Source organism: Hyalella azteca, unplaced genomic scaffold, assembly GCF_000764305.2.
Source record: "Hyalella azteca isolate HAZT.00-mixed unplaced genomic scaffold, Hazt_2.0.2 contig15388, whole genome shotgun sequence".
NCBI classification, from domain to species: Eukaryota; Metazoa; Arthropoda; class Malacostraca; order Amphipoda; family Hyalellidae; genus Hyalella; species Hyalella azteca.
This window is the reverse complement of record NW_025945244.1, coordinates 1-13901: the sequence shown is the minus strand read 5'-3', so window position 1 is coordinate 13901 and position 13901 is coordinate 1. Positions and strand designations below refer to the sequence as shown.

Below are 13901 nucleotides of genomic sequence, written 5' to 3'. Positions count from 1 at the left end.
AGCCAATACATCTTGGTTGCTTGAACAAATAAAAATAAATATAGAAGCATGGGCAAACATTGAGTTGTCCATGTGTGACACTTTTTCTGGCTAAACTGGGACAGAATGACCTGCGCAATGGTAAAAAACGTATCGCTATTAAAGACCATTTTCCGCTCAATTCACTGAATGTTGAAGCACCGTTATGACCAGAATTATGTCCCTAGCAGACCCGTTGTAACGGGACTGTTTGAGAAAGTAGTTTGCAACCAAAAGTTTAGGTTTACACAATTGATTACAATAAATTAGACTTAAAATATATTTAGTCAGCACGCATTGAGTAATCTCAGACCGAATTTTATCCCGGTGACCTGAATCATTTAGAAAAATCAGTGAAACATTGCCAAATAGCGATGCATTATTTGCATCGGGTCACCAAAACCCAGTTTGGCATGACAAAAGAGCTTATTAAGGCTTCGCCTGTTTTCTGCACGTACTGTGGGAAATAAAATCTTCCAATATTTGAACAGTATAACTCATTCATTCATGTGAGTGAGCATTTCACAAACGCTCTGAATTCCGACCCATCTTGATCACCGGACGCCAGAACATCTCCGACAAATGGATACAAATGCGAGCCCGGAACTGGCGTGGAATATTTGTCGGTACAGCCATGAATCTTTCGGAGCCTTCGCTGACAATATGAATGACTCCAGTACAATATGAATGACTCCAGTACAATATGAATGACTCCAGTACAATATGAATGACTCCAGTACAATATGAATGACTCCAGAACAATATGAATGACTCCAGTACAATATGAATGACTCGAGTACAATATGAATGACTCCAGTACAATATGAATGATTCCAGTACAATATGAATGATTCCAGTACAATATGAATGATTCCAGTACAATAAGTGTGCACACGTAAAATGACAATGCATTCACAAAAAAATGAGCGGGTCGTTGTCCCATCAGTGACACTTTTTTTGCCCACTGTATGAGCAGGAGGGACTTAGCACTAATACGTTCTTTATCCAAGCTGGGTCATATTTGGACAGAGTGCCACTCATTCATCTGAGTGTTAGGTTTGAAGGATTGAAGGCTATGAAAATTCTCAGCTCAGATTTCGTCCAGTCTTAAAATAATCAAAAAATATTTCAGAATCAGAAGCATTTAATTTGTATAGATTACAAAAACAATTAGCCTGTATGTAATATGTAATAAATAGAACAATACATATTTTAAATAAATTATCCAGAATTAAATTCTTGTGTTATTCAGATTTCGATATGTTTAACCTCCTATCAGTTTTAAAAGCGTCAGTTATTCTTATCATAGAGAAGCTACTGAATAATTTTGCAAAATATCAACTTGCAATAAATATAATCACTATCGTTTAATGTACAATTTAATAAGCTATGATTACGATAAGCATTTGCCGTAATATGGCAGCTACGATAATTGAAAAAAAAAATAAATTGAATTCATAGAAATGAATTCATAGATAAAATTTATTGCATTCTGTTATTGTCTTGTCCGTTTAAAGTATTAAAATTTTACTACAATTTGAAGCAGCGTAATCTATTGAGGCGATAACATAATTATTTGTTAGTAACATTCATCAATAACTATTTATATTTTCTAATTTATTTTTAGTTCTTCATTACATGTTCGCTTAAAATGAGTACTAATTAAAATATTACAAAACATTTGTAAATTATATTCTTACAATAATATTACTCCTTTCAATATTGGTATCAGCGATATTTTTATATAATTAATTCATATTTCATTTTGTTTCAAACTATTTCTTCATATATCACTCATAGTCAGAGTGTGAACTCAAACTGTAATTGGCCATATTATTATATTAAATTACCAGAAAGCCCTAAGCTAAAAAGTTATCTTATTTCTGAGCAAAGTTAATCTAATTATGTTTAGTGCTTATCATGACAATAACTCAATTTATTTATCATCAGATGTTGCTCGTAAGATGTAAACAATGGCTTCAATTACTAGACAAACTTGTGCATGGAGTCATTGAAATACAGTTACACGCTAAGTAAACAAAATATGTCTACAATTATTGTTCTTGGAAAACAGAGTACAATAATCCTTAAATTAATTTTTATAAAAATGAAATCAATTATAAAGCCTAAACCAATTGTAATATTTAAATCAATTTTTATACGTTAAACAATTTCAATACCTAAATCAATTTTAGTACCTAAATCTGTTTATTTGCGGGATGGAGGCTGCGAGTCTACAAACAAATGGTAACATATCGTTCAATTCCTAATATCCTCACAACGTGATAATATCTGCACAACTTATTAGAAGGTTGATGAAAGTTTAAGAAACTATCTTAATTTTTGATAACATTTAAAGTTAGACCTAAAATTTACAAATACTTTATCGAGAAAATGTTGAGTATCGAATTAACAAATTTCTATTAGCTCAACATAATTTTTTCCAGGTTACAAAAAACATACAGAATCAACCAACACAATCTTTCCTTTAGCTGCAAAAATGTTCATTATAAACTTATCCCTTTATTAAATGAACATCACATTCGTCGTGCGACTCTCTTCGTATTAAATTTATTTATGTGCATTTTACTCACGTACACGCGGATAGAATAAAACCTATTGAAGCGAAGCTCAGTACCGTAGTGACAAAATTTTCTCGTAGAGCATTACCACAAATTTTCCTACTTCAAATTAGTGTTAATAAAATAATCCTGTGAGTAATGCCCTATTCTGAACGTGGTCCAAAATTGCATGATTGGTTTGGCGTTTCACAAAAACCAGTATGATTATCTGAACCATAACTACTATATTTAAGCATAATAAAATCATCCATAAATATATATTAAGTAGGTTTCATTGAATACCAGAGAATTCGTTTCAGTAGCAATTTTCATATTATTTTATATATAATATATATTTATATATATTGGCAGTCGGAGCAAACAACATTCAGTATTTGGCAGTTACGTACATATCGATAAACATAATTCTCGTAAAGAACGATATGTACTATATTGTTAGAGATACAATCCATTGAATGTTCGCTTTAAAATAATCTTTTCTTTCAAATCAAATCATCAAAAACTTAAGTAGACATTTTTTACCTATTCCGATGTTGTCTCTGTTGTTGCAAAAACAGAATATGTAATCAAAGAAAAAATCCTTCTACGTTGAAAAAATAAGGGAAAGATGGAAGCTTAAAGATATTTATATTCTTAGTGATACAACCCATTATGAGAGGCCGATCTCCTACCCAATTTTACGCATGCAAATCATTATAGAACAGAAAAAGGAAAGCATTAAAATAAAGTTCTATATTTTTTGCCGTATCAATGGACGAAATTTCTCCAGAAATTTTTTCCTTATAAAAACAATATGCGCTAAAAAATGTGACATGCATTTCTAAAGTATTTCCCACACAAATTCTTTTTCGTTCGACGTAGGCAAAAATAGCATGATACATATCGACGTTCTGATAAATCGCATATAATTCAGACTAACGAATATTTTGTGCAGTTGCATCTTTATCTCATTTATATTGCGAAAAAGCACGTGCCACTTGTTATGATATGATATCAACAATCATACTTCAATTATTAATTATATAATAAAAGTTGAACGTGCTGGAGCCGACAAACTGTTAACGTTTCTGCCTGTCAAGCATTTCGTTCGAATCTTTGGCATTCAAATTTGTAATACCTTTATAATCTTGACATTCAATAATTTGTGCCCCCCTCTCAGAAAAAAATTTCTCCTTATGTGAGTAATTCAAATATTACTGCACATTGATTCGATTTTTAACTTAAATATATCATTTTTACACAACAAACGGCATGAGAAATTGACGCCAAGGATTCTCACGTCAACTGTACTACGTCTTTTAATAATACTCGGTAAATTGAGCGTTTTCAAGAAGACAAGTTTTTTAATTTAATTTTTATTGATATTTTGACGCGGCAGAGTATTTGTTAGAGTTTCTTGACACTCTAATTCAGGTACGTAGTAATTTTCCCGCTTACCCATCACGTCCTTTATACATGAATAGTGAATTAAGCCTGCATTGCTGTGGCCAATATCTAGCAGACTATATCTACCTAATTTCTGGATGAACGTTCATCGTTCATGATTAATGGAGAGCTCGCCTTTCAGTAATAATTGAGGCAATCACTAATGTTACTGAAGGACATCCTTGAAGCTCTATGGAAGGACACTGAGCCTAAGCTGTACCCATCACCAGAGGACAGATCTGTCAAGTAGTCCACCCTCATCTCTGAGAATGAAGAGACCGTAGCTAAATCAGCGCTCAGCATTCGTTCCCGTAAAGGAGACGCTCCACAGCCCCAAAAATCCCCGATTGATTCCCCTCGGGGCATGTAAGCTGGGCAGCCAGAAACCGAGAACTCCCCGGAATAGAACTGATCTCGCCGCCAATCCCCATAGGGGACGGTGGGAGTGGCCTCGGTAGGTGCATCGTAGGAGGTTAGGACGGTCGAATTGAGCGGCGATGTCGGGTTAGGTTTAAGGGGAGATAGACACGTGAGATTTAAAGGCTCTCTTACCCTTAGCGGTAGAGGCGGGAGATTTTTGAGCGATCGCATTCGTCTTCGAATTGGCGGCGACCAAAACTTCTTGGGACTTCCAATGACGACTTCTACAGTTTTAGTATCGCTGGCTAGAGAAATTTTTTCCTGTGAGTCGGAAATCTGCGTGGCTTTCCGGTCATCGATTGGGTTCGGTCTCTGTGACAAGTTTGCAGGTTGCAAAGGATCGCTGCCAGAGGGGGATTTGTTGAGACCAGATTGAGGGAACGTCACTCCCATATATTTGTACATCGATTCATCCACAGGAGGTAATCGAACTTCTAAAAGTTTTTGCAGGTCTAATTTTACTTCACGCATTTTTGTTGTTTTCCCATCGTCGATGTATGTTTCTTCAGTTATCTCATTTTCCTGAGAATTTTCTCGATTCTGAAAACCTTTTACATTCGTTTCATAACCATTATGAAGGTTTTCATCTTGACCTCTTATTGAGGAATTTGTTCCTTTTGGTTCAGGAAATTGATGCTCATCAACTGCAAAATTATTGTGACACTCGTTATTCTGCAGTATTGAATACTTAGAGAACTCTTTCTGACTGTTATTTGTGACTGTACTCAAAACAAACTCATCGGGATCTTCAACCATCCTTTCTAATGATTCAAAATCGGTGCACTGCTCGGCTGCAATCTGATGCTTAAGCCGTTCGCGGGTCCAATAATTATTTTCTATTTTCATTCTACTTTTTCCCTTTTCTGATTCATATTTATGGAAAGATGATCTGCCACTTCTTCCCAGCTCTATTTTTTGGGCGCTAATGTAGGGGCCGCTTGCTTCTCTATGGACTTCAACTCTTTCTTTAGGGTAACTATATCGCTGCTGAGGATTTTTTACTGCAATTAATGAACGATCTGCTGTAGATCGAATGCACACCTCTTCATCTAGGCACACATTTCGTGCAGTATCACTGATCATTTTTTCATTCCTTTCCCTAACAGATCGTAATTTTTTAGTCTTCGGAGCTGATTTGCTCTTACTCGAAGACGGTGAAGCTACTTTCACATTAACTTGATTATTGTACACTTGAGGATTCTCATTTTCCACTGCTTTTGAACCAGAATTTCTACTCCAAACCAGCTGAAAATCATCGGTTGGATAGTGGCGAACAAAGTTCTCCTTCTCACTCTGAACGGAGTAGACGTCGCTGCGGTACCCCAGCTTTCGAACTCTGGATCGCTTTTCAAATTCTCTCTCACTACAACATGCCAAAAGGCAGCACTCGGAGTCATCAATTGGACAATTCTTGTGATGCATGTAACTTTTTGATATTTTTCCTACAGATATGAGCAGCGACGTATAAACAATTATCTCTAGAATGCGTCCTACTATCTGAAAAAGCGCCCATTTGTAGTTCAGCGTTTCCGGCCGACTGAGGAGCTCCTTAGGATTTATTAGGATATAAATGTACAAAGAAACCATGGAGAGCTGAGCCAAAACCACCAATAAGCAACAACCTGAGATTTGATGGCAGCCCCCGGCGACGACTGAATAGTTCCAGGAACATTTAGAATCTCCGTTGCTTTTAATGTAGCTTTTGCGCTTGGAGCGGCGGAGTTTCTCACAGCCCAACAACGAAACGTAAGCAATAAATATGACAGCGTTCCAAACCATGCCCACAATGAACGATAACAAATTCAGGTTGCTCTGACTCAAACTACCAATGTGTATCCGGAAATATTTGAAAGCAAATTCTAGAAAGAGGCCAGAAGTCATTTCAGCGGCACTGAAAAATGCTATAATGAAAGGAAGAATTATCATGCCATAAAAAACGTTGAGCAAAAGAGCGATAAAGGAAGACATTACGACGCCGATGCTGGGCTCGCCGGCGATGCTGAGGACATTGAGCATTTCTGTGGGCCCGAAGCGATGATTCGAGAAGGGATTCCATATCACGATGGCCGCACGTACGAAGCTACTGGCAAACACCACCAAATAAAAAGAAACGTGCAAGAAGAATGGCAAGGCACGACATTGACAAAACAAGCGCCAAAAACAAACAGATGAAATCAAACAAAAAATGCCACTTACGCAGTACAAGTAAACTTTCCACACATTGTCGAGGTTGTCACAGAACAACTCGAACAAATCGTGCAGTGCAGAGACGTTAAAAATGGCCATGCCAAACAACAGCGTGGTGTTCTGAGTATCATATACGTCACTATTGTTGCCAAGCCGTCCTGGGCTGCGTTCTCTCTCTTCGGGTAAAGCCTGAAACGTCGCTAAAGAGTCTCTAAGGATAGGATTTCCATTAGAGTATGAATCCTGGTCTGCAGCTACTGCGCTCGGCGTCGTCAGCTCATTTTCTGAAGTGATTCTGTAAGATTTCTTTGTAAAAAATTCATCGCTGTCTTCTTGTTTCAAGTTAGGAAATGGATCATTTAGTAATGGTTTGAGCAATGATTTTTTAGTAATAACTTTCAGCGTTGTGGTCTCATCAGAGGTGCTCGTGGGAGGAATGAGCAGACGGATAGTCGTGGGAAACCCGAAAAAGTTTTGATTCTCAGGTTCGTGGAATTGCGAGAGATCAGGTTCACGAAACCCAACGTTATTTTTCTCCTTGTACACTCCAAATCTCAGGTTATTCAACTCAGGCAACTGAATAACAAACTTAGAGCCGCCTTTTTCTCTGTCTGTTGGTTGCTCTTTCTCTATTTTATCAGCATTTGTCGATTCATAATCATGCACATGATTTTGAATGTTTTCGTCAGTCACTCGGGCGTCACCAGAATGGTGTGTTGGAAAATTTTGAACATGATTGAATAATGTCTTTTCTTGAATTCCCACCACATTTTCAAGAGAAAATGAAGGATTTTCATGGACCGACGTGTGTGCTTTTGAGAAAAATATGGGGTTTTCGTGGTCATCTAAGCGGCTTTCAGAATAAAATAACTTATTTTTTCGACCGTTTTGATGATTTTCGGAAGATGGATCGACAGGTGGAAGAATTGAAGCCTCGACAAGAGGTTGAGTGAATGATGCCGCAAGAGTGACTTTCTCCCCGTAAGCAACGCCTCTGAAAATGGCCGCGATGTCGCTTTCTTTAAGCGATATATTGTCTCTAGTGAGCCGAGCTGGTACACCGGGCTTTGAAATATCCTCCTCGAGCTTTGTGCTTTTTGCCCCGGTATTTTCAACGCCGCTTGTGTTGCTTGGGTAAAACAAGAGGTTTTTCCTGGAGTCCTTGTCCGAACTTCGTTTGAAGCGCACGTCTTTTTTTAGGCGCGTTCGGTTTGTGTACTTTGTTCGTATTGATGATCCTCGATCGGCATTGTTTCTGTGGTTTTTATATCGAGTTTCATTTTTCATCAATTTATGCCGGACAGGTTGAGCTTTGGCATTCTCTGCATTCGATTGCAGCTCAAAACTTTGAATAAAATCTTGCACTGATTTTTCATCTAAAATTTTTGAGTTGTTCACAATGCGCGGTTTTTTAGAATCTTTTGGTACACTGCGATTAGCATCAGTCATTTTTTCTTGAAATTCACCGAAATTTTTTCCAACAAGAATTGTACCCTTAGCCAGAAATTCATCGTTTTCGACTCCTTGTGTATTCAACAATTTCTGTGAATACGTTTTCATTCTGAGACCTTCTGCGTCATCCTTTTTCCGCGGATTTACGTTCCAGCCATGGCTTGTGTTCGTCTTATCAGAAACCGTTTTTTTCATCCACTGCAAATCAATCCGATTGAGCCCTTGTTCTTCCGACAGTCCTTTAGGGTTTCCGCCGCTCAGCTCACCGGACTCAAAATCAAAGGTTTGGTTATGCCCCGAGCCAATGGAAAGGCCAACTTTTGGCGCCGGGTAAATTGGAAGTTTTCGTCGAAAATTGAGCCTCGGACCGATCCGAAAAAGAGGAAATGTCATCTCGGCAGCTGAAAAGTTCGGGCCTGCTGAATATTTCGTATTTGTATTTTCTGTGGAGCTGTCGGAATCTGTTCCGCGGGAAGACTGACTGATGTGAATTTCTTCTGCATAGAAATTGTTAGTATTCAAGTCTTGAACTTGTGTGATTCTCCGTCGGTCTGCATCGCCGGGACCGAGGGGAGGCTTTTGAGTGCAGTTATGTGTTCGCTTCAGGGGCAAAGGAAGTGCATGGATTTGGATCAGATTTAACGTGCGAATTTGCTCGGTATTTGGCAGTTCAAAAAGTCTTGGGATAAATACCGGATTTATTTGCCTGTGAAGAAATTTGTTCGATGTTCTCATTTCTTTTAGATTGGCAAAAGAGGAAATTGGATGAGCATGTGGAAGATATGACATAGACGTTTTGTGAATAAAGAGAGGAGGCGTTGCGCGGATTAATAAAATTTCAGTGGGAAGAATTAAATTTTTCAAATATGTATTTGCAGAAATAATGGAGGCATTTGGAATGTAAGGAATGGGCGTGTAATTCATGAATTTTGCGAGTGTAGGCTTAGCAGGAGGAAAAGTAGAACCACCAAACACGATAAAATGATTGAAGATTGTTGCCACGATGAGTCTGGCGAAAACGTGAATGCCAGTCGAACGTTCGGTCGCCATGTTCGAGCTCTGGAAAATTACAGAAACAGAAGACGTTAGCTTTTTATCTTAATATAAAATTTAGAAGTTCTTGAAAAACTTCTGTATTATATTTCTAAGGTGCGAATTGTTTATATTAACTGTACAGTAATATGTAATAGCAGTTCGGGCAAAGTATTCCACAATAATTTCGAGTTGATTTAGTTGAAAAAATGTTAGAGAATTCAATTCACACCAATAACATTCAGGTGCTTTGGAGTAGCTTAGATTTGAGAAGATCTCTGAAATTTGTAAATTATTCATTTAGTATTATTGATCAACTTCGTTCCCTACGAGTAATTTTATTGAATTTCGCATTGTCCTAATAGAATTCTTTATCTGGAGAGCTCTGATTTTATTCACAGTCACTCTGAATCATATTTCCCTTTTGTTCAGTAAATTTTATTTTATTCATTTCGCATGTAAGAAAATAAATTCAAAACTCCTGAAGTCCAAAATTAATTTTATGAAATTGACAGGAAATATTAGCTGGAAAACTTAAGCAAGCAGATAATCTCCGACATTTGAATCATGAATTACCTCATTACCAATTGTACCAATTATCAATTGTACCTCATTAATATCATGGAATATACAATTATACTTAATGATTTAATTGTGCTTATATATTGCGATTTATCGAGTTATGAGTGTGCAGTGGTCGATAATTTAACTGTTATTAGCGAACACATTAACAAATGTATGCTACATACAGTATAATTAAATTCGGCATTGGTGGAATTAATTTAATAAAAACTTTCCCCAAAAGTCACTTGAATTGATCGGTGCTAACCAACAGTACGCCTCGAGAAAATGATCTTTCTATTCATTTCATAATCACAAAGTAGAAATATAAACACAACTTATATTATTTTAGCAATAAACTCACGGGAAACGTCTACGAATTTAGAAATAAATGAAATTCATTTATGCAGCATCTGAATAGATTAGGAAAAACAAGAATTATTTCTCGAATTAAAGGCAAAGAGATAATCTGTGTCCAAGATCAAATCAAGTTCTAACTTCACACAAACAAGGTTCCGAGTCAAAATCCCTTGCGTTTATTTCAGACTCCAAAGGCCGATTGTATTCATTTCATCGCGACAGCACGTAATTTCAAATTTAATCTATCAATTTTGAACAATATCATAATATCCCGTATTACGTAACATTGATTATAATAACAAAAGAAACCATAATAATCTGAGATTTTCACCCCGAAATAAGCCAAGCCTTCGTCTTTTACTTTCATATCACAAAGGATATCAGGATATTAATTTTAACTGCAATAAGGTCCTGTTGCCCTCAGTCTATCACATCGTATCTCCTTGATGGCAGGATTTCATTGTGGAGGGTGAGGGGAAATTTTAAAGTGGCGCTGGCAAGCAACGAACCGGAATCAATATGGCGACCATGGGTGCACCTCCATTGCTTCCATGAGCTCCAAATAACACTTACAAAAAGAAATATTAATACCTGATAACTGGGAGATGCTGGGATAAGGTCACAGGGTCCAATGTCGAGGATATTTATTGGATTTTTTAGGGATCACTGGAGTAAGCAAAGGGTGGAACACTGCCTCCTCCGACGGCGGCAAGGGGCGACTGAAGAGTGCGACTGCGGGAGCAGCTTCCCGAGTCTGCAATCTGCACCAGACTCTGCGTCTGCAAACTGCGTCAGGCTCTGCGTCTGCAAACTGCGTCAGGCCCTGCGTCTGCAAACTGCGTCAGGCTCTGCGTCTGCAAACTGCGTCAGGATCTGCGTCTGCAAACTGCGTCAGGTTCTGCGTCTGCAAACTGCGTCAGGCTCTGCGTCTGCAAACTGCGTCAGGCTCTGCGTCTGCAAACTGCGTCAGGTTCTGCGTCTGCAAACTGCGTCAGGATCTGCGTNATCACGTGGATTTAGTTTTTGCACCACTGCCAGTTTGTAAGGGTGGAATTTTAAGTCTTGGTGCAGAATTCGCCTAACTGTGCGATCGGAAATTCTAAGCGCAGATGCATGTTTTCGTGCGGATCGCTTAGGTGATTGCAAAACCGCCTGCCTTACTCTCTCGACATTTTCTGGCGTCCTAGTGGTTTTGGAAGGACCTGGTTTTTGTTTCCACACACTGCCTGTATTCATAAAAGTATTCACCCACTGAACGATTGATGTACGACCAGGAACACGACCAGTGGGCGCGACATTAAACTGCCTCCTAAACGCACGCTGGGTTGCAACGATAGACCGGCCACTAGAAAAGTACACAGAGACTGCGAACGCGCGCTCCTCTCTCGACCACTGCATGGTCGCAACTGAACTGAGTGGACGAAAAACTTCATAGCCCGCGCACCATATTGCGCATGGCGCCACCTTCCTAGGACTAATGGCCGCCACGTGGCGCGCAATTCAAATAAGTAAGTTCCCGCGCCGCACCCTGTACTTTTCATAATCATGCCACGGGTTTTACCGAAAATTGTTCATAATTTCAGTGAATCAGTCATTATGTAGCTGGACAAATACGCTCCTTGAACGTTATTTCTTGGTCTCTGCCCGAGGGCGCAAACATAAAAGGATTACTCGAAAAATATCAGTGAATTTTTAAAGGCCACAAGGCATATTTTAACATGGTAAAGATTTCTTAGACACACACAGAACTATAAACTAAATCTGCATAGATTAACGAGAGCTCAATAATATGTCTGGCTAGGAAAATTTGCAGACATTACAGATAGAGGTCAGCCAGGCAAAATTCGGTTTTCTATTCGCTATCAGCTGCTTGCCGAGAACACTTGCTACGCATACTTTTTCTCTTCAGTCTTTGTTGGAGAGGTGCGGCGGCTGAAGAAAACTCACAGCGTTTAAAGTGCGGCGAAGGTTGATCCGCTACAATGACTACATCCAAACTCACTCCAAGTACATGAACATGACTGTAATGTTTTCTACCATGACCGAGGTGAGTAAGATTTACCGAATATATCGCAAGTGTTTATATCGGCCATTCTTCACCTTATGCAGATTATGTTGAGACACCGTTGATTACGAGTTGATGTCGTTGAATGGCACTTGTTTTTCATTCGATTCCTGATGGGCCGTTATAAGCCTGTGTTTTAGTTTTAGAATTCACTGCTCCATAGGTAATTGAATATTCGCTGTAAACCCCGTAGACCTTTTAAGGTTGACCGTTCACAAGACTATGTGAATAGGGTGAAAAAAACATACTCGCCGCCAGTGAGCGCATTGCGACTTGCTGCAATAAGTCTTCATCTAAAATTCATGATGTAAAAGTCCCAACACGATTGCTTAAAGATAAAAATCGGTATATTTTGTGGTCAATCAAAGCACAATGAGTTTACACATAGAAAAAAATTTTAAAATCTTCACTCAAAGTGCATTCAATTTATAACAAGGTTTGTTAGATTGTTAGATTCAACTAATTGATTCAACATTGTTGTATGAATGTTCTTCACATGTATATATAAATATGTCTCAACTCCCACTGATCCCATCGATATTCAGGGTGAAAGTTATCGCTCAAAATCGAATGATCCAAAATATTCATTCATAGGACAAACTGAACAGAACAAACGAAACAGAACAAAATAAACTGTGTCAAATGCTGTCAGTTTGCTTCGGAATCTCAGCCAATTCCGACGAAATGAAATAGTAGCGTTGTTAACAAAAGGAAGAGGTATCGTTATAGAAAAATTGAAGAGGTATCGTTATAAACAAAATGAAGTGGTAGCGTTATAAACGAAGTGGAGTGGTAGCGTTCTAAACAAAATTAAGTGATGGCATTATAAACAAAACGAAGTGGTAGCGTTCTAAACAAAATTAAGTGATGGCGTTATAAACAAAACGAAGTGGTAGTGTTCTAAACAAAATTATGTGATGGCGTTATAAACAAAACGAACTGGTAGCGTTCTAAACAAAATTAAGTGATGGCGTTATAAACAAAACGAAATGGTGGCGTTCTAAACAAAATTAAGTGATGGCGTTATAAACAAAACGAACTGGGAGCGTTCTAAAAAAATTAAGTTATGGCGTTATAAACAAAACTTAGTGGTAGCGCTCCAAACAAAATTAAGTGATGGCGTTATAAACAAAATTAAGTGATGGCGTTATAGAAAAAAACCAAGGGCTAGCGTTATAAAAAATTGAAGTGGTAGCGTAAAAATCTCCTTTTCTGTGAAGCATCTAATAAATATAATGGTCCTATTGAAAAATATATGCAAATAGATTTATCATACGAAATATATTTTGAAATTTATGTTAAAGGTGTTATTCAAGGGAATATTCGCCGCCCTTCAGAGTTTATGAAGAGAACACCAGAGTATCAAGGAAACACAAATATTCAGCATCAAAAATTCTCGAAAGGAGAATTCCAGATATTTTCTAGCAAGGAATTTTTTCTCCTAGGAAGGAGAATTCTAGAAAGAAAATTCTAGAATTTTTATCCAAAGAATTCTAATTATTATTTTAATCCAATTATTATTCAATAAACTCTATAATGTTTCTCGCATACAGTTTTTTTCTAGACTACTTAAAACGAACTAAACATTTCAAAATGATTTCCAATAATCCAAAAACAGGAAAATCAACCAAAATACAGATTTAGGCGATCAACGATAATTTATCCCAAACTGTCTCTTGCTTGGAGGTTCATCAATTCTTCATCTCCAGGCCATCAACTATTGATTCAACGGCCCATCAACTATTGATGCTACGGCCCATCAATTATTGATGCTACGGCCCATCAACGATTGGTGCTAC

General features: G+C 37.8%; 1 protein-coding gene across 1 annotated transcript in view; it reads left to right on the top strand.

The window, feature by feature from the left end:
- The window catches only part of LOC108664319 (UDP-glucosyltransferase 2-like), a gene marked incomplete at its 3' end in the record, with an annotated part of 34761 nt that extends 23687 nt beyond the window's left edge, over positions 1 to 11074 (top strand). Inside the window, 1 exon segment of the mRNA XM_018150891.2 lies at positions 10698 to 11074. Within this exon segment, the coding sequence (XP_018006380.1) occupies positions 10698 to 11074 (377 nt within the window).
- Between the last annotated feature and the right edge of the window lie 2827 nt (positions 11075 to 13901).